Source organism: Schistocerca gregaria, chromosome 9, assembly GCF_023897955.1.
Source record: "Schistocerca gregaria isolate iqSchGreg1 chromosome 9, iqSchGreg1.2, whole genome shotgun sequence".
Lineage (NCBI taxonomy): Eukaryota > Metazoa > Arthropoda > Insecta > Orthoptera > Acrididae > Schistocerca > Schistocerca gregaria.
The window spans coordinates 182,280,053-182,301,702 of record NC_064928.1 but is presented as its reverse complement, the minus strand read 5'-3'; the positions used below and the strand labels follow the sequence as shown (position 1 = coordinate 182,301,702).

The 21,650-nt window shown below is 45.4% G+C and overlaps 1 protein-coding gene across 5 annotated transcripts in view; it reads right to left on the bottom strand.

The window, feature by feature from the left end:
- The window catches only part of LOC126291754 (uncharacterized protein CG43867), a 518,693-nt gene that overhangs the window by 187,474 nt on the left and 309,569 nt on the right, over nucleotides 1–21,650 (bottom strand). For all 5 annotated transcript variants that reach the window (XM_049985431.1, XM_049985433.1, XM_049985432.1 and 2 more), the window contains one exon: nucleotides 19,738–19,866. In XM_049985431.1, coding sequence (XP_049841388.1) covers nucleotides 19,738–19,866 — 129 coding nt within the window. The remainder of the gene's footprint in view (nucleotides 1–19,737; nucleotides 19,867–21,650) is intronic.

Genomic DNA, 21,650 nt, shown 5'->3' with positions numbered 1-21,650 from the left:
TATATATCTTGAAACTATGAGAGCCAAATTTTTTTAATGTTTGCTCGATGTCGAAGCTTGTTACAGGAAATAACATGAATAAAAAACCGAAAATCGGTTTTGTTTGAGAAACCAGTTATGTCGAGCGTATTTTAAATGTTGTTGACGTTTGTGCTGTTTAGTTTGTGTGTGTGTTTTTCCAATATTAAATTACTTTCTACCTATGCCACGCGGAGTGGCCGCGCGGTTTGAGGCGCCATGTCACGGATTGCGCATCCCCTCCCGCCGGAGGTTCGAGTCCTCCGTTGGGCATGGGTGTGTGTGTTGTTCTTAGCATAAGTAAGTTTAAGTAGTGTGTAAGTCTACGGACCGATGACCTCTGCAGTTTGGTCCCTTGGAAATTCACACATTATTGAACATTTTTCTCACTGTACCGCACAGCATTCACTCTACATGCCTACCCAGAACTCCCTCCCTCCCTCCCTCTCTCATTCGTGAAAAAATGCACACACACGAATTAAACACCATAAAAGTCAACAACACATCAAATCCGCACACCAAATCCAAAACAAACATACTAAACAATGAACAGTACACAGCCACAACAACACGCAATGTGACGAAAAATGTGTGCTTGGTACACAAATCGCAGAAAATGAATGTGCAGCGACAGAAGCGTAAAAAATATGCGAGTTACCTCCACACAAAAAGAGTAAAAACACCGCAACATAAATACTGCAAATAACACGCCAAACAACACGATACATATTGATTCTAGGTCGAAAATGTGTAATAAACAGAAAAATAAAGCATCGTTTTGCTGTCTGCAGATGACAAGCTGTAGATTGTGTAGTAGACCTAAAGCTATTAGCATAAATATCCAGTATATCTATCTTATCAAACGGTAAACTTCCACCGAACACAGTACAGAAAAATGTCAAAAGTCACTCACGTGAAGTACTTAGGAGAAAATGTCCAACCAAGATACAACACAATCTTCAATGCAGAAAGAATTTTCAATCTGCAAAAGGAGTACAAACTGACATGGAATCACTACAACAAAAGAGCGATACCTTACAATGCAAAACTACAGTACTACAACACGGCCGGCCGGAGTGACCGTGCGGTTCTAGGCGCTACAGTCTGGAACCGCGCGACCGCTACGGCGGCAGGTTCGAATCCTGCCTCGGGCATGGATGTATGTGATATCCTTAAGATAGTTATCTTTAAGTAGTTCCAAGTTCTAGGATACTGATGACCTCAGAAGTTAAGTCCCATAGTGCTCAGAGCCATTTGAACCATTTGAACTACACTCCTGGAAATGGAAAAAAGAACACATTGACACCGGTGTGTCAGAACCACCATACTTGCTCCGGACACTGCGAGAGGGCTGCACAAGCAATGATCACACGCACGGCACAGCGGACACACCAGGAACCGCGGTGTTGGCCGTCGAATGGCGCTAGCTGCGCAGCATTTGTGCACCGCCGCCGTCAGTGTCAGCCAGTTTGCCGTGGCATACGGAGCTCCATCGCAGTCTTTAACACTGGTAGCATGCCGCGACAGCGTGGACGTGAACCGTATGTGCAGTTGACGGACTTTGAGCGAGGGCGTATAGTGGGCATGCGGGAGGCCGGGTGGACGTACCGCCGAATTGCTCAACACGCGGGGCGTGAGGTCTCCACAGTACATCCATGTTGTCGCCAGCGGTCGGCGGAAGGTGCACGTGTCCGTCGACCTGGGACCGGACCGCAGCGACGCACGGATGCACGCCAAGACCGTAGGATCCTACGCAGTGCCGTAGGGGACCGCACCGCCACTTCCCAGCAAATTAGGGACACTGTTGCTCCTGGGGTATCGGCGAGGACCATTCGCAACCGTCTCCATGAAGCTGGGCTACGGGCCCGCACACCGTTATGCCGTCTTCCGCTCACGCCCCAAGATCGTGCAGCCCGCCTCCAGTGGTGTCGCGACAGGCGTGAATGGAGGGACGAATGGAGACGTGTCGTCTTCAGCGATGAGAGTCGCTTCTGCCTTGGTGCCAATGATGGTCGTATGCGTGTTTGGCGCCGTGCAGGTGAGCGCCACAATCAGGACTGCATACGACCGAGGCACACAGGGCCAACACCCGGCATCATGGTGTGGGGAGCGATCTCCTACACTGGCCGTACACCTCTGGTGATCGTCGAGGGGACACTGAATAGTGCACGGTATATCCAAACCGTCATCGAACCCATCGTTCTACCATTCCTAGACCGGCAAGGGAACTTGCTTTTCCAACAGGACAATGCACGTCCGCATGTATCCCGTGCCACCCAACGTGCTCTAGAAGGTGTAAGTCAACTACCCTGGCCAGCAAGATCTCCGGATCTGTCCCCCATTGAGCATGTTTGTGACTGGATGAAGCGTCGTCTCACGCGGTCTGCACGTCCAGCACGAACGCTGGTCCAATTGAGGCGCCAGGTGGAAATGGCATAGCAAGCCGTTCCACAGGACTACATCCAGCATCTCTACGATCGTCTCCATGGGAGAATAGCAGCCTGCATTGCTGCGAAAGGTGGATATACACTGTACTAGTGCCGACATTGTGCATGCTCTGTTGCCTGTGTCTATGTGCCTGTGGTTCTGTCAGTGTGATCATGTGATGTATCTGACTCCAGGAATGTGTCAATAAAGTTTCCCCTTCCTGGGACAATGAATTCACGGTGTTCTTATTTCAATTTCCAGGAGTGTATAACACGGTTTTGTAGCAGAAGCCTTGCATGCGCCAGAAACCACAGTTATTTAGGGGGATGACAAAGATTCATGACATAGATAAACAAGAATGCGAAATTCTTAGAAAACTCTACGGTGCTGCTCTCCGAGATGAAACCTGGGTCAGACAACCTACAAAGGAACTCTAAAACATACAGAGAACATCACAGATAAAGTACGTACATTTCTAAGTTAAATTTTGGGAAAGGTTCTAAGGACACCTATGTAGAATGGATGAAAACAGACTCACAAAGAACATTTTTAACATTGTTAATGGAAGCACTCAAACAGATCTTCAAAAATTGAGAATTCGAGAAGAAGAAATTGAGGACAGAAAACAGTTCGGAAGTAAAGAGTGAAAATAACATTCTCGAGTTCGGAAGTTAATTCAAAAACAAGAAACTCCAATAAATCTCGACTAAAGAACCAACAGGGAACAAATGGACAGACGAAAGACAGAAAAAACACAATTAATGAAGAGGTTTTGGGAAGAAAAGAACCAACAGGAAACAATTGAAGCTGTGATTGGCTGATGTTCCTAAAGGAGAATAGTAATAACAATATATTGTGTAATATTCCGGCTTTCTACACCACCTCTCTCTCTTTCATACCCCACTAAAACAGGTAGTATCAAATAATGTACTACTTTGTCAGTACATTCCATCCCTCTCCGTTTCATACTTCACTGATGAATAGTGAATTTATATCAGCTTGTCAAAATAATGTATACCTTTGTCTGTTTGTAAATGACAGTTCTATGCGCTACAGTCTGGAACCGCGAGACCGCTACGGTCGCAGGTTCGAATCCTGCCTCGGGCATGGATGTGTGTGATGTCCTTAGGTTAGTCAGGTTTAAGTAGTTCTAAGTTCTAGGGGACTGATGACCTCAGACGTTGAGTCCCATAGTGCTCAGAGCCATTTGATCCATTTTTTTGTAAATGATATCAATTTCTACTACTGTTAATTTGTTTGTATATTATTCTCAGTAGATCTGCAACCTCAGTACCGACTTCAGTTTTTAAGAGCAGTTTATGTATATTTGGATTACACATCAACTGTATGCTGATTTTAACTGCTGTACCTACCATAATAAAAGCAAGCCGATACTGAACTGCGTTTTGTAGGCAAACGATATAAAATATGAATAATATTTATCTACCGACATTATCAATAAGATTATTTTACTGACTCAGAAACAGTTAAGCGTAATAAATACTTTCATATTTATCATACACTTCCGATGAAACGAAGTGTTCACATTGTATAAAGCACCCTTTCCTCAGTGACTGTATTATTTTCATATTTACTTCCGAAAAGTAGTTTAGATCATAGCCAAAACATGTAATCTTGTACTTGAAAACTGAACTCTCTAGCTAGTTAAATAGAGAACCACAACAGGCAACCAAAGGAAATGACATTTTACACACACACCTATTACTAGGCACCTACGAAAAAAAAATACATTACTTCGTATGACTGCTTTTGAAATCAACTTCATCCACTTTACTCAGTATACTGCGATAAAATACACGCGGAGCCATTGTGAAGAAAATCGAGTTCCCATCGCTGATTGCTGATGGTCTTGATGGTAGATACACCTCATAGTTTATCAAAAAAACCGGAACTGCTGCCGGCCGAAGTGTCCGAGCGGTTCTAGGCGCTTCAGTGTGGAACCGCTCGACCGCTACGATTGCAGGTCCGAATCCTGCCTCGGGCATTGATGCGTGTGATGTCCTTAGGTTAGTTAGGTTTCAGTAGTTCTAAGTTCTAGGGGACTGATGACCTCAGATGATAAGTCCCATAGTGCTCAGAGCCATTTGACCCATTTGACCCAGAACTGCTGCTCAAGGTTTCGTGTACCGAGCGAGGTGGCGCAATGGTTACACACTGGACTCGCATTCTGGAGGACGACGGTTCAATCTCGCATCCGGTCATCCTGATTTAGGTTTTCCGTGATTTCCCTAAATCGCTCCAGGCAAATGCTTGGATGATTCCTTTGACAGGGCACGGCCGACTTCCTTCCCTAATCCAATGAGACCGATGACCTCGCTGTTTGGTCTCTTCCCCCCAAACAACCCAACCCAACCACAAGATTTCGTTTGACATTTCTTGCACTCAAGATTCGAAGCCTTTCTCCCTTCTCCAATGCTGACAGTCTTTCGGTGTGTATTGCATTTGCAAAGTCACCGATATACTTCAAATTTTACAACAAGATATCAGAGTAAACCATGTTTTCTTCAATCATAGCAAGCAATTGACAAGAAAAACACAAATTTTAGTTAGTGGTGTTGGTGGTACATTGATGACACACACACACACACACACACACACACACACACACACACACACACACACACACACAGAGAGAGAGAGAGAGAGAGAGAGAGAGAGAGAGAGAGAGAGAGAACAGCAACATAAATGACCTTCTATCTACTATTATTTGTCTCTTTTTTTATACCTATCATCCAGCAGAGGCACGAACTGAATACTTGTTCCAGTTAGTTTCAACACGCAAAAGAGATTAGTCAGTGAGCCGTACTCCGGCTCGCGTTTGTGACGTTGACAGGTTGGCGTCGTGTATTCGGATTGTGACCTCTCACTGACGCCGCTACGTTTGCTCCCTTTGTCTGGCCGTGAGTGGCAGCAGCGGCGTTTATCGATAGCGATTTTTCCTTTTGAGCGACCTCTAGTATTTCCGGGTCGTGGTGTGTCGGAGTTCAGTTGAGTTGGGACGGAGCAGCAGTGAGGTCCGTACAGCGGCAGTTCTCGCCGGGACAGCTGGCGATACACGCACTGCCCGATGGAAGGATGTGATCGCGAGAGTTCACGACCACGTCGCGGTCCGGATTCAGCGAGTTTTAGTTGAACGGATCGTTATATTCGAGTAGTGCAACCTTCACTGGTGTATGTGTGTCCGTCCGTCGAAGTGACCTCATAGAATAAGCTGTCAGTCGACGATTCATACTTGATCGAGAGCGACCGTTGGTCGGTCGTTCGGTCGGTCGTCTCAACAGACGACGTGTGTTTGGTCTTCCGACCGCTTCTGGGCTCTCGACTTGTAATTCGTCCTTCTTGCTCCACAATGACTGGTTTTAGCATTGTTTGAGTTGTTTGTGGAATTGTTTTCGCGGATCCACGTTTATCTAGTGTGGTTTTGAATGAGCAGTCATTTCAACGCTGTCTGCGTACTGGATTCCTGGAGGCAACTTGTAATTACCTCGGATTATTCTTGCGTTTGAACATGTTCTCTCGTATAATGTTTGTCGTTTTACGATGTCAAGAGTGTAGTCCGCCAGTCTACCTGGCATGGGTTATTCTATCGTGTATTGGGCATCGGACGTTAGGTAGACTTTGCGAGAGTGTTGGTCTCGCGTTTAACTGTGACTGGTTTGAGCTGCAATCCTGTTAAGTGAATATAACACTGGGCTGCCTGTCTCACCTTAGTTACGTTTGAGGGACTTTCCCAGGTCGATCCTAAGAGCACTGTCTGTGGATCACTCCCTTCTTTATTTGGTCTGATTATGTCAAGTGTTTAAAAAATAATATTTTGTTTAAATTGTTCCTTTTGCTTGTGGCCTTGAGCCGACAAATGATGCGAATTCTTTCTTTTTGAGGCCTTCAGCCGTCAGTGTAGCTTGTGTTTTTTTAATGATTGTCTTAAAAATTATTTCGGTATTTTTAACGTGTAGTTATCTTCCTCATTTGTAATTCAGGCCTTCAGCCGTTAATTGTTCGGAAGTATTGCTCGTGACCTTCAGCCGATAAAAAATTTGAATTTTTTCTTAATACGGCCTTCAGCCGTCAGTGTAGCTTGTGTTACAGTCATTTTTTTAAATGATTGTTTTTATAAAATTATTTCCTTAAATAAAGTGTACGTGTTTACTGAGCAACCAAGGGTAACTGAGTAAGGCCCCGTCCACACCCTTTCCTGCTTTCCCTAAGTCCCAAGTTTCAGTCAAAAAGTCAACACCTTCGCACTCTCTAGGTCTGTCTCCGCAAAAATGCATGTGTGTTTTTTCTCACAGACAAATAAGGACAAGTTGTGACTCGTTCCAACAAGCAAAAACGGTTAGTTTTCAATGTGTGCAAGGGCGTGTCAGTTTTGTTGAGACAATTGAAATGCATTGACAAGAAGTGTCATGTGTATAAGTCAAATTTCGAAAATTATTTGCAGAAAAATTAAGTATTATTTCCTTAAGCATCAGTCACATCATTATCTTACATCCATAACAGAAGCAGCATGATGAATAACGTAGTGTTGTTTCAGGCGCTCTCCTCATATTTTTACCTTACTTTCATACTTCATTTGCGTATAAGGTTCTTCTTATTTCGATTTGGGTTTTTATTTGCTACCATTTCACTTGTATTGTGCGCTAATTACATGTGAGGTCAGGGTGTAATTTATAGCAACGTAAATGACTCATCCCTCTGGCCTTAATTTAACTTTTCACGCTTGGAGTAGTTATTTCTGTATAATGAATCTGGCTTTCGGGCTACAGGTACCCACACGGGCACTAGAGTACACGGTAGCGATCACGAAGTGTACGCACTGTAGCAAACCGAGCCACTTACGTCAGAGAGAACACAACCTGATCTCAGGAGATCGCAGTTGCCATCACGCATTGCGTTGTAATTGCGCTTGCGAGCGAGAACGACGTTGTTTACGGAAGTGTGAATTTTTATTACTGACTGGCAACGAAGTACAGAGTTACGAAGTTTTTAACAGCGTATTGAGTGAATCTTTAGAGTAAGATTTTAAGCGAGAACTAATGGTAGCCACAGGAATTAGTTAGGAATTAAGTTTCATACATTTTCAAAAGACAAATGAAATGAAACGGAACTGGATTAATGCTGGTAAAAGTACAGATTAGTTCTCAGTTGCAAATGCTCGTGTCTGCTTAATACACTTTACTGATTCGGATTATGAAAGGGATCTGAAATGTGAACTGTTGAATATTCCTTCGAAACCCAAGTTGAAGACTGGTGCTGTTCCAACTCTACAGTCTGTTCATCATACGAATAAACCTGATGTAAACATTGTGCCATGTATTCTCCCGCATCTGCTTGAATCTCATTGGATTTAGTTTCACGTGGGGCGGAAGCCAAGGTGGGACCAGTATAGTCCAGTACGATCATAAGAATACGTTTTATGCTGTGTTAGCCGGCCTTGGTGGCCGACTGGTTCTAGGCGCTTCACTCCGGAACGGTGCGACCGCTACGGTCGCAGGTTCGAATCCTGCCTCGGGCAAGGATGTGTGTGATGTCCCTAGGTTAGTTAGGTTTAAGTAGTTCTAAGTTCTTGGGGACTGATGACCTCAGATGGTAAGTCCCGTAGTGCTCGGAGCCATTTGAACCATTTATGCTGTGTTACACGCACATAGACTGAGCTACAATGCGGGGCAACAGCTTTACAGGCTCATTAAACTTGAGACAGCAGTGGCCCACCAGCGGACTAACTAACCTGCACTGATGTGAGCAGTTGCAGTTCAGAAGAGCAAAGAAATAATATGTCATTTAATTTTTAAAGAGAATAAAATAATATTCCGAGAAACTCCGGTAATACTGCGCGCTTCTTAGGTGATCAGACGGAAAGTATGAAATGCACTCGTTCTCACCTGATATGGTATTCTAATTACAAACAAGAATAATGAAAAAAAAATGTTTCAAATGGCTCCGAGCACTATGGGACTTAACATCTGAGGTCATCAGTCCCCTAGAACTTAGAACTACTTAAAACTAACTAACCTAAGGACATCACACACATCCATGCCCGAGGCCTGGATTCGAATCTGCGACCACAGCGGTCGCGCGGTTCCAGACTGTAGCGCCTAGAACCGGCCGGCCAAGAATGATGAAAACTTCTAACTTAAACATTGGGTAATTTTTCTGAGCGAGTTGTGAGTAATGCAAAAGCATACGGGGGAATTCATCGTAATATTGAATACTGAAGCCACTGAAGGTATTAATTACAGTCAGTCGCCTGGTAATCTCTTAGCTCCTTCCGTATCCGAATACGAGAAATACATTTCAGTTCTGGAAAGTGTCGCCTGCTACGTTGATAACGAGCCTGTCAACAATAGAATCTACGAAGCCAACCAGGAGCTGCATTTTCTGTTCTTCTTTTATGATACTTACCTATCTCTATGGTACAAGACGATGGACATAGTCCAAATAAACAGAATTTGGTTTTCCGTTTTTGCCTTAAAACATATATTGTTATGTTTTCTTAATTTAAGTAACTTTTATGAAGAGTCTTTCATAAAACGTCGATAATTAAGAATATGCATTTCAATAAATGAAGAGCAGCAGTTTGCTTTTGTTCTACATATTACTCTTATTGTTAACCGGTTTTCAGCTTGCCATAATAGTAATACTGTAGAACAAAAGCAAACTGCTGCTTTTCATTTATTATAATGTTGTTCTACCAAGAACAGACGGAAGATTCTGTTAATACGAATATGCATTTCAAATGAAAACAGGAATTTCGCGTCCAATATGTAATTAGAAAGAATAAGACGTGAATTATTCATAAAAAATGATGATGATTTTTACAATTACGAGAGGTAAGTATTTGAAATCGAACGAGTAAAAAATGATACTGGAAAGATTTTCCTTTTTTTATTGTTGACCTCATTTTGTTCGTTGTTATTCGTTCTATTTGTTCGGGACGGACGTCCCATGATGCTTGTTCAAGTTCATCGTTGATTCATTAACTCAGTTTTATTATTACAGAGGACAGCTAACCCCTTTTCTTGTATTGAGCGTTGCGTTTGGTCTGGGCGGACGTCACATGACATTCGTTCAAGTTGATCGTTGATTTCTTTATTCAGTTTCTTTTATTACAGAGGACCACAGCCTTTCTTTTCCCTTTTTTAATCTCATTTTGTTCGTTTTCGTTCGCTGTATCTACTCGGGGCCGACGTCGCAAGACACTCGTTTCAGTTCGTCTTTAACCCCTTAACTCAGTTATTTATTTATTTTTTTATTACAGAGGGTAGCTGACCCTCTGACCGAACACACTGAGTTACCTTGCAGGCGCTCTCTGACCGAACACGCTGAGCTACCGTGCCAGCGTGGATAGATTGAACCATTAACTGTATTTGCTTAACATTCCGTTACGTTATCGTCTGCGCTACACGTACAATGTGGGTTAATAAATCAACTGTATTACATACGGTCGCTGGAAAACTTCAAAGCCGATTACCTCCGTAAATTTATGAAAAACATTAAGAAGAGCATATTTCTCGGCAGTATTTAACCGTATTACACACATTTCACTACGGAACAGAAGGCAGCCGCAGCCATTTTCATGCACAAGCAGAGCACAACGCTGCACAGGCTGTGACTGTACACGATTTTCGAAACAAAAACTACGTAGCTACAGCGTGATAAAGAAAAACATTGATGGCTATTAATACATTTGAATATCTTTAAGTTCCATTTAACGTAACTTACTAATAATTATCTTGTACATAAGTAGGACCTACTTAAAAGAGCGTAACAACACCAGTATACGTGTGCTACGGCTTCTGACCAATCATCGCGTTTGTGTTTGTTTGCATCCGGTTTATTCTTATGATGAACAGATTATAAGTCTACTATCCTCCGGTGCTAATATGTAATGAGCCTAATAAGGCGAGAAATATTCTGGCACAAAAACGAAGCTACGGTAAAGAAGTGAAGATATTTACAGATAAATATATTACCAACTAATGAAAAAATCACTACTAGACAAAACGTTAACCGTGAAAACAAACACATTTGTGACTGCGACAATACCAACAATTGGAAACTACAGAAACAGAAATATAAGACCTTAGGAAAAAGAATGGAAAAAATGGTTCAAATGGCTCTGAGCACTATGGGACTTAACATTAGAGGTCATCAGTCCCCTAGAACTTAGAACTACTTAAACATAAGTAACCTAAGGACATCACACAGATCCATGCCAGAGGCAGGATTCGAACCTGCGACCGTAGCGGTCGCGCGGATCCAAACTGAAGCGCCTAGAACCGTTCGGCCACTCCGGCCGGCAAAAAGAATGCGGATTTACAGGATTACCTCTCCCGATGTAACGCTGAGTTACTGAAATTAAAACTTGCTATAAAAGTGAAAGGCTTCTTTCTCTGACGGCCAATAACAAATCATTATGAAAGGGCGGTGTACTAACTGGTCATCTGAAGGTCTTGCAAAGGCTAACACTTTACGTTGCCTATCTTATAACGCGTTATCTTTTGTCAGGACTTTTCTGTAATGTGTTTCATAAGGACACTCACTTCCATCACTATGGAAGCTATCAACAGGGATAAAACATGCAAATTTAGTTAGCGAACTAAGAGTGAACAACGACAAAAACTGAAAATGAAAAAAACTTGTGACATAACTTTCCAGAATGGAAAGAGAAAACCTGCTAAAACAGTTAAAGAGTTTAAAATGACATACAGGGTTTCTCCGTACAACGGATCTATGTCAGCCTGTGTAAGCCTCATCACGCAAAGGAGGGGGGGGGGGGGGGAAGGGGCCCTCCGACATGTTGAAAGAGCTTGACGCCGTTCAGAGGCTTTACACTAGCATTTCACAGACCACAGAAAAAGTTGTGTAATACAAACATCAAAAAAACTTTTGCATCACCCCAGTTCCCAGAACTCCTCAAGATATACGTTGACTGTGGATATTGTATCACAGACACAGTCCCTTTGACTGTTCAGAGATGTCACTAAATCCACACAAAGATGTAAACAACCATGCATGAGCAGCGTCTATTAGACGTACGGGGTCCGACAGCCGATCAGTTCCTGTAATTCCACCAGGAAGGACCTAGACGGTCAATACCGCAGTTCTATGGCGTCTACATTGTTACTTTTTGCCAGGAAGGGCTCTGAACAATGGAAGTGTCCAGGCGTCTCTGAGTGAACCAAAGCGAGAGAGAGAGGATCTGTCGGTGACGTGCCTCGCTCATGCCACCCAAGGGCTACTACTGCAGTGGATGACGGCTACCACTGATTGTGGCTCGGAAGAATCCCGATAGCAGCGCCACCATGTTGAAAATGCCACAGGACGTGCAATAGGCTGCATGATGCGCAACTTCACTCACGATGTCCATGGCGAGATCCATCTTTGCAACACGACACCATGCAGTGCAGTACAGATTGGCCCAACATGCCGAATGGACCGCTCAGGACTGGCACTACGTTCGCTTCACCGATGAGTGTCGCATATGTCTTCAACAGAACAATCGTCGGAGACGTGTTTGGAGGCAACCCCGTCAGGCTGAACGCCTTGGACACACTGCCTAGCGAGTGCAGCAAGTTGGAGGTTCCCTGCTGTTTTGGAGTGGCATTATGTAAGGCCTCTGATGGTCACGGAAGCGCCGAAACGGCTGTACGATACATGAATGCCATCCTCCGACCGATAATGCAACCATATCGGCAGCATATTGGCGAGGACGACGTGATACACCGAGGGGTCTACGCCGGTCGCAGTTGAGGAGTGGAACAATCTGGACCAACAGTGCCATGATGAACTTGTGGATATTATCCCACGACGAATACAGACATGCATAAATGCAAGAGGAGGTGTTACTGTGTATTAGAGGTTTCGGTGTGTACAGTAATGTGGACCACCACCTCTTAAAGTCTTGCTGTATGGTAGAACAACATGTAATGTATGGTTTTCATGAGCAATGAAAAGGGCGGAAATGATGTTTATTTTGATCTGTATTCCAATTTTCTGTCTGGTTCCGGAACTCTCGGAACCGAGGTGAAGGAATTTTTTTTTTTGGTGTGTGTATAAGGCTTAATGATAACAACAACATTAATTTGGTCAAAAACAAGCTGTCAGACATTATCAGAGAAACGTTAACAGCCATAACTTCAAAAGTGGAGTTTATAGGAGAAATGTCCCAGCCATTTGAAATCAAGACAGGTGTGCGACGGGGCGATGGATTATCACCAATACTGTGACCTGTACAAGACTGTGATAATTTGGAATTTCGAATAAGAAAACAAGGGATTAGCCCAAAGTTTCTAGGAAGAAACTCGGGAGGAATAAAAGTCAACTGCTTGGCTGATGATTTTGCAATACTTTCAGAGAAGTTAGAAGAAGAGACCATACAGATCAACCTACTAGACAGGATCCCTGGCAAGGCAGGCCTTAGGATCTCGAAAGAGAAGGCCAAATTCCTGACAAGTGACAAACATGGACCAGAATTCCTTGAAATAGAGATAGGACGGATCGAGAGGGTAAAAAAATGCAAATACCTCGGTGACGCCATACACGAGAATGGACTGGAGAAAGCTGCTGTACAGAACCGGATCTCAAAAACTGAGAGCGCTTATGGATTAACTAAAAACATGCGAAAAATCATGGATCGAACCCAGGTAGAAACTGGCTGGAAACGTCGAGGTAACTATGAAATCTACGAATAGGCGGAGAAAACCTCGGAGACTATAAAAAAAGAGGAGGTTACCATTTATAGGACACCTGTACAGAATGGACTAAACCAGACTAACCAAAAGGATATTCGACTACGTGTGGAAGGAGAAGGCAACAACGATATGGATTAAGGAAGCTCGTAAAAATCTGGAAAGATTCAACATTCAGGAAGTTCAGATGTTAAACAGGGATACATTTCGGTCCATGATTCAAAATTTGGAAGGATTTCAAGTGGAAATAACTAAGAAGACTGGAAGAGCCTGGACGGATGAACAGAAGTAACAGCAGTGTCCATATGAAGGGCTATTGGAGAAAGAGGAAACTTCAGACAAAGAAGGAATGAAACTGTAGCGTGGTCATATGTAGTCAGTTCGCAAATGAAGAAAATAACAATAACTATACGAGGGGTGTCCGTAAAATAAGGTTCCCGAATTTTTCACAGTGTAAAACATGTTTATTTCATGAATGCGTTCATTTTTGGAAAGTTCAGACTTTAACCTTATTTTTCTACATAGTCGCCACTGAGGTCAATATATTTCTGTATGCGGTGTACGAGCTTTTGAATGCCCGAGTCAAAAAAATCTGCCGCCAAGCCGCGCAGATACCTGAGAACCGCTTCTTCCAGCTCTTCTCTGTGGCTGAAATGCGTTCCACCCAGTTGTTTCTTCGTGTGGCAGAAGAGATGGTAGTCACTTGAGGCTAAGTCCGGGCTGTAGGGTGGGTGTTTGACAACACCCTATTCAAATTTTGCGTTGAGCTCGTTGGTAGCTTTAGCGGTGTGCGGTCGAGCGTTATCCTGACGCAAACGCACCCCATTGGACAGCATACCCCCCCCCCCCCCCCTCTTGTTTTGAATTGTACGGCGCAATTTTTGCGGTGTCTCGCAGTACCTGGCAGCGTTAATTGTTGTACCGGTGGGCAAGAACTCGCACAACAATACTCCCTTCCTGTCCCAAAAACACTGTTGCCATCACTTTGGCGACACTTTGCGTTTGTTTGAATTTTCGCGATCTCGGCGACTATCGGTGCGAACTCATCTTTGGTTTCGGGTGTGCGGTAGTGCACCCAAGTCTGGTCTCCAGTGACGATGGAGTCGAGGTATTTCTCGCCATGAGTTCCGTGATCTTGAAGAAGTTCTTGGGCCGCTGACGTTTGTGGTCTTTGGTCAACATTCTTGGCATCCACCTCGCGCAAACCTTAGCATACCCTAGATGCTCCGTCAAAATCTTGTCAATAGAGGTTTTGCTCACGAACCGTTACTCTTCGATCTGAGAGCACCGCTGCCTCCACTTTTGCGATTGCTTCGTCAGAAACAGATGGCCGTCCAGAACGCTCCTCATTGTGGACGTCAGTACGCCGTTGTTGAACTCTCTGCACCATTTGAGCACGTGTTGTACGCTCATACACTTATCTCCATAGATTTCGCATCACTGAAAATGGATTTCTGCCGGCGCAATGTGTTTTGCAGACAGGAAACGGATCACCAAGCGCAGCTCACACCTGGCGGGCCAAGAGAGGAGGAGATCCATCACGTACGGCTGCCAAGCCAAGACTGAGCGCAGGCATTTGACTAGGCAGAGGATTTGGAGTGGGGGAACCAAGGTCGCTTTTCAGGAATGTAGCGCCATGGGAACCTTATTTTACGGACAACCCTCGTAATACGCTATGACAAGAAAAATCTCGATCACATTCATACCTGCTTACGAGTTAAACACGCGTGCGCCGTACCTATAAGCTACTATGCAGTGCGGCGTGGCGAGAGGTTCATGGTGGCGTCACACCTTATAGTCCGACTGCGCCTGAGAAAGGTTCGCAAATACTGTGAAGAACTCCTGTATACAATAAAAGGTATGTGGCTCAAGAATATCTTTCAACTTACGTTCGAATACTTGGGGGGTGTCACTCATTTTTTTTTTTTTTTTTTATTTTTTTTTTACTTATGCTGGAAGCCCAGTGAAAGTGAAGTCTGCCGAATGTTGCACACCTTCCCGTACAATGGTTATGGAAGAATTATTTGAGTCATCACCTAAGTTAAAACTCTTGTTGAGATGCATCCAACTATTTTATTAGTCTGCACAGCTGGCCCCAAGAACACCACCATCGCCGAGCTTGGGACACAGGTTGAGGAGCAGGTGCCTCCATCTACTCTAGTACTATACACAGCTAATGACAAGGACACCACCAAACTGGAGACCCAGGTTATGGATCGATGACCTCAGCAGTTAGGTCCCATAGTAATTTACCACAAATTTCCAAATTTCTCAGGAGGAAGGAAGTAAGATTAACGACCCGTCGACATCCAGGTCATTAGAGATGGAGCAGGGTTTCGGAATAGAGCAGGAGGGGAAGAAAACCGGCCGTGACCTTACAAAGGACCCTTCACAGCATTTGCCTGGAATGATTTATAAAAATTACAGGAAACCTAAATCAGGAAAACCAGATGGGGATTTGACTCATTCTGGTTTTGAGTGCGAGCCCAGTGTGATTACCACTGAGCTGCATCGCAGTTCCAACTTGGTGATAGTGATGGCATTGTGGCCAGCAGTGTAGACTGCTAAAGTACTTGCATGGACATGCTCCTTGATCTTGGTTTGGTGATGGCAGTGTCCTTGTGACCAACTGTGTAGACTAAAAGAACACTTGGATGCAGCTGCTCTTCAACCTGGGTCACAAGTTTGGTGAAGGCACGTCCTTCTGGTCAGATGTGTACACTATCACAGTAGTTGGCGGCACCTGATCCTCCTGGGTCTCAAGCTTGGTGATGCCTCTGCCCTTGTGGACAACTCTGTAGTCTAGTATAGTTGCACACACCTTCCCCTCAACCTGGGTCTCGAGCTTGGTGATGGTGGTGTCTTTGTCGTTAGCTGTGTACAGTACTAGAGTAGATGGGGGCACCTGTCCCTCAACTTGTGTGTCAAGCTTAGTGATGACTGTGGCCATGTGGCCACCTCTATAGTCTAGCGGAGTAGTTGCACGCACCTTCTCCATAACCTGGGTCTCCAGCTTGCTGATGGTGGTGTCCTTGTCATTAGCTGTGTACAGTGTTAGAGCAGATGGAGGCATCTGCTCCTCAACCTGTGTCTCAAGCTCAGTGATGTTGGTGTGGGGCCAGCTGTGCACACTAATAAGGTTCTTGTGACCAGCAGTATAGACTACTAGAATAGTTACACATACCTTCTGCTCAATCTGGGTCTTCACTTTAGTGATGGCACATCTTGGTGATAGGTACGGACCTGCAGCTAGTAGTATAGACTAGACTAGAATAGTGACCAGCTATGTACACTACTAGAGTAGTTGGGCTGAAATGCTGCTTCTGGGTGATGGTTGTGGCCCCACAGCTAGCAGTATACATTAGACTAGAGTATTTTGACACACCTGGTCCTCGACCTGGCTCCACATCTATGTGATGGCTATGGCTCTGCAGCTAGCTGTATAGACTAGACAAGAATGACACACCTGCTCCTCAACCTTGATCCACATCTTTGTGATGGCTATGGCCCTGCAGCAGACTAGACAACAATACTTGGACGCACCTGCTCCTCGACCAGGGTCCAGATCTTGGTGATGGCCACATCTGTGCAGCTAGCAGTCCCACAGCTAGCAGTATACATTAGACTAGAGTATTTTGACACACCTGGTCCTCGACCTGGCTCCACATCTATGTGATGGCTATGGCTCTGCAGCTAGCTGTATAGACTAGACAAGAATGACACACCTGCTCCTCAACCTTGATCCACATCTTTGTGATGGCTATGGCCCTGCAGCAGACTAGACAACAATACTTGGACGCACCTGCTCCTCGACCAGGGTCCAGATCTTGGTGATGGCCACATCTGTGCAGCTAGCAGTATACACTAGACTAGAGTATTTGGGCACATCTGCCCCTCGACCTGGATTTGCATCTTGGTTGCGACCCTACAGCTAGCAGTATAGACTGGTCTAGAGCACTTGTATATGATTGATCCTTGACCTTCTCCTCCACATCTTGGTGACAGCCTGGGCCTTGCAGCTAGCAGTACTCAGAATACTAGAGGTGGTTGGACACACCTGCTCCTCGACCAGGGTCTTGAGTTTGGTGATTGGTGATGTCTTTGTCATCAGCTGTGTACAGTACTATAGTACATGAAGGCACCTGTTCCTCAACCTGTGTCTCAAGCTTAGTGATGACTGTACCCTTGTGGACAGCTCTGTAGTCTGGTAGAGTAGTTGCACGCACCTTATCCTCAACCTGGATCTCCAGCTTGGTGATGGTGGTGGTGTCCTTCTCATTAGCTGAGAACGGTACTATAGTAGATGGAGGCACCTGCTCCTCAACCTGTGTCTCAAGCTCAGTGATGGTAGTGTTCTTGGGGCCAGCTGTGCAGACTAATAAAGTAGTTGGATGCAACTGATCTTCAACAAGAGTCTTATCCTTGGTGATGACAGTGTTCTTGTGACCAGCTGTATATACCTTCTGCTCAATCTGTGTCTTCATCTGGGTGATGGTTGTGGCCCCTCAGCTAGCAGTATAGGCTAGAGTATTGGACACACATGCTCCTCGAACTGGATCCACATCTATGTTATGGCTACAGCTCTGCAGCTAGCAGAATAGACAAGATAACAATACTTTGACGCACCTGCTCCACGACCTTGATCCACATCTATATCTATGGCCCTGCAGTAGACTAGACAACAGTACTTGGATGCACCTGCTCCTCAACCAGGGTTCACATCTTGGTGATGACCATGTCCCTGCAGGTAGAACTATACACTAGACTAGAGTATCTGACCACACCTGCTCCTCGACCTGGATCCACATGTTGGAGATGGTCATGGCCCTGCAGTAGCAGTATAGACTACTAGTCTAGAGCACTTGGATACGATTGTTCCTGGAACATCTTGGTGACAGCCTTGGCCTTAGCTAGCAGTACAGAGTAGACTAGAGGCGGTTGGATGCACCTGCTCCCAGACCTGAGTCTCGAGCTTGGTGATTGTGGTGTTCTTGGGGCCAGCTGTGCAGACTAATAAAATAGTTGGATACATCTCAGCTTCAACAAGAGTCTTAATCTTGGTGATGACTTTGTTCTTGTGACCAACTGTATAGACTACTACAATAGTTACACATACCTTCTGCTCAATCTGGGTCTTCAGTTTAGTGATGGCACATTTTGGTGATGGCTATGGCACTGCAGTAGCAGTATAGACTAGACAAGAATGCTTTGACACACCTGCTCCTCGACCTTGATCCACATCTATGTGATGGATATGGGCCTGCTGCAGACTAGACAACAATACCTGGATGCACCTGCTCCTCGACCAGGGTCCACATCTTAGTGATGGACATGTCCCTGCAGGTAGAAGTATACACTAGACCAGAGTATCTGGACACACCTGCTCCTCGACCTGGATCCACATCTTGGAGATGGCCATGGCCCTGCAGCTAGCAGTATAGACTAGTCTAGAGCACTTGGATACGATTGTTCCTTGAACATCTTGGTGACAGTCTTGGCCTTAGCTAGCAGCACAGAGTAGACTAGAAGTGGTTGGATGCACCTGCTCCTGGACCTGGGTCTCGAGCTTGGTGATGGTGGTGTCTTTGTCATCAGCTGTGTACAGTACTGTAGTAGGTGGAGGCACCTGTTCCTGAACCTGTGTCTCAAGCTTAGTGATGACTGTGCCCTTGTGGACAGCTCTATAATCTAGTAGAGTAGTTACACGCACCTTCTCCTCAACCTGGGTCTCCAGCTTGGTGGTGTCCTTGTCATTAGCTGTGTGCACTACTAGAGTAGATGGGGGCACCTGCTCCTCCTCAACCTGTGTCTCAAGCTCTGTGATCGTGGTGTTCTTGGGACCAGCTGTGCAGACTAAGAAAGTAGTTGGATACATCTCACCTTCAACAAGAGTCTTAATCTTGGTGATGACTGTGTTCTTGTGACCAACTGTATAGACTACTACAATAGTTACACATACCTTCTGCTCAATCTGGGTCTTCAGTTTAGTGATGGCACATCTTGGTCATAGCCATGGTCCTGCAGCTAGCAGAACAGACTGGACTAGAATAGTAACCAACTGTGTACACTACTAGAGTAGTGGGGCTGAAATACTGCATCTGGGTGATGGTTGTGGCCCCAAAGCTAGCAGTATATACTAGACTAGAGTATCTGGACACACCTACTGCTCGACCTGGATCCACATCTATGTGATGGCTATGGCACTGCAGTAGCGGTATAGACTAGACAAGAATGCTTTGACACACCTGCTCCTCGACCTTGATCCACATCTATGTGATGGCTATGGGCCTGCTGCAGACTAGACAATACCTGGACGCACCTGCTTCTCGACCAGGGTCCACATCTTGGTGATGGCCATGTCCCTGCAGGTAGAAGTATACACTAGACTAGAGTATCTGGACACACCTGCTCCTCGACCTGGATCCACATCTTGGAGATGGCCACGTCCCTGTGGCTAGCAGTATAGACTAGACTAGAGCACTTGGATACACCTGTCCCTTGGCCTGTTTCTCCACACCTTGGTGACAGCCCTTGCCCTTGCAGCGAGCAGTATAGACCAGATAGCGATACTTGGACGCACCTGCTCCTCGACCTGGGTCTCCAGCTTGGTGATGGCCGTGTCCTTGCGTCCGCTGCCGGCTTGTGCATGCTCCTCAGCTTCTCCGGGCGCCCAGTCCGCCTGTGCCAGCTGCTGCTCCATCATCCGCACCTACAATAAGTCACGATTACACTGTAGGCCCATATATATTTTTTGCTTTTGTACTTACATTTTTTTTGCAACACATTTATTCGTTTCAATTCAATAAAATGAAGAGTCTAATGACATGATTGGCTCAGAATTCTCCAGGAAAGACTATCTTCTGCACCGTGCAAGTCTTTCATTTGCATGTAACTTAGGCACTGCTGTCGTGCGCCGTGGTAAAGGGGTGCGTAAGTGGAGCAGAGACAGTGGGGAATCATTCTTGCGATGATCTCGATGATCTAGGCTGCATATGGGGTAAACAACTGACATAAGTCACACTGACACGGGGAGATATTTATAGCCGGGCACTCGATAACAAACGTTTCTGAAATGGCAAAGCTGGTCCACAAATATGGGCTCTGAAGAAATTTGAGCGGTACTGTCAAACAAACCACTTCTATTGCAAGTTCTCTGCTTTCCATATTTTGAAAACGTCCAGTTAACATATGGGCTCTACAGCATATACGTTAATAGCTATAAGCACTTGTCCAGTAGAAGAGGAGTGCTTACATGTTTCACATTAGCGAAGATGAACACGTGATGACTGCCTGTTGCGGTAAGCATAATTAGTGATGCGCCCACCCCCCATCCCTCCCCCCTCCTTGAGCATCTTGCTATTGAAGAAGCTGTACAACGTGGACCTCATGCAACAGATTTAATAACTTTTCGACGTGGTTTATGTTCACTTGTTCACTGATGTCAGAAATAAGTTTCATTCCCCAATTCATCCACTTGAGGGTCGATGTGGTTTTCTTATTTACGCATTTAACTATATTTCTAAAGATGTCTGGGTTATACACTTTGAGGACAGTATAAGTATTCACTATCTTGAAGCGTATTATCTGGAGTATGTTTTCACAAACATAATAAAGTTCAAAAGTCAAAGATTGCACTAAATAGCTTTTGCAAAATTATTTTTCCCTAACTCCAGTTATATTCTTTAAATGCGTAATTATCTTGTACTACAGACTTCCTAAAATAGCCTATGTTCTTCCTCAGAGCTCAAGTTTATCCATACCGAATTTAATATACACTCCTGGAAATGGAAAAAAGAACACATTGACACCGATGTGTCAGACCCACCATACTTGCTCCGGACACTGCGAGAGGGCTGTACAAGCAATGATCACACGCACGGCACAGCGGACACATCAGGAACCGCGGTGTTGGCCGTCGAATGGCGCTAGCTGTGCAGCATTTGTGCACCGCCGCCGTCAGTGTCAGCCAGTTTGCCGTGGCATACGGAGCTCCATCGCAGTCTTTAACACTGGTAGCATGCCGCGACAGCGTGGACGTGAACCGTATGTGCAGTTGACGGACTTTGAGCGAGGGCGTATAGTGGGCATGCGGGAGGCCGGGTGGACGTACCGCCGAATTGCTCAACACGTGGGGCGTGAGGTCTCCACAGTACATCGATGTTGTCGCCAGTGGTCGGCGGAAGGTGCACGTGCCCGTCGACCTGGGACCGGACCGCAGCGACGCACGGATGCACGCCAAGACCGTAGGATCCTACGCAGTGCCGTAGGGGACCGCACCGCCACTTCCCAGCAAATTAGGGACACTGTTGCTCCTGGGGTATCGGCGAGGACCATTCGCAACCGTCTCCATGAAGCTGGGCTACGGTCCCGCACACCGTTAGGCCGTCTTCCGCTCACGCCCCAACATCGTGCAGCCCGCCTCCAGTGGTGTCGCGACAGGAGTGAATGGAGGGACGAATGGAGTCGTGTCGTCTTCAGCGATGAGAGTCGCTT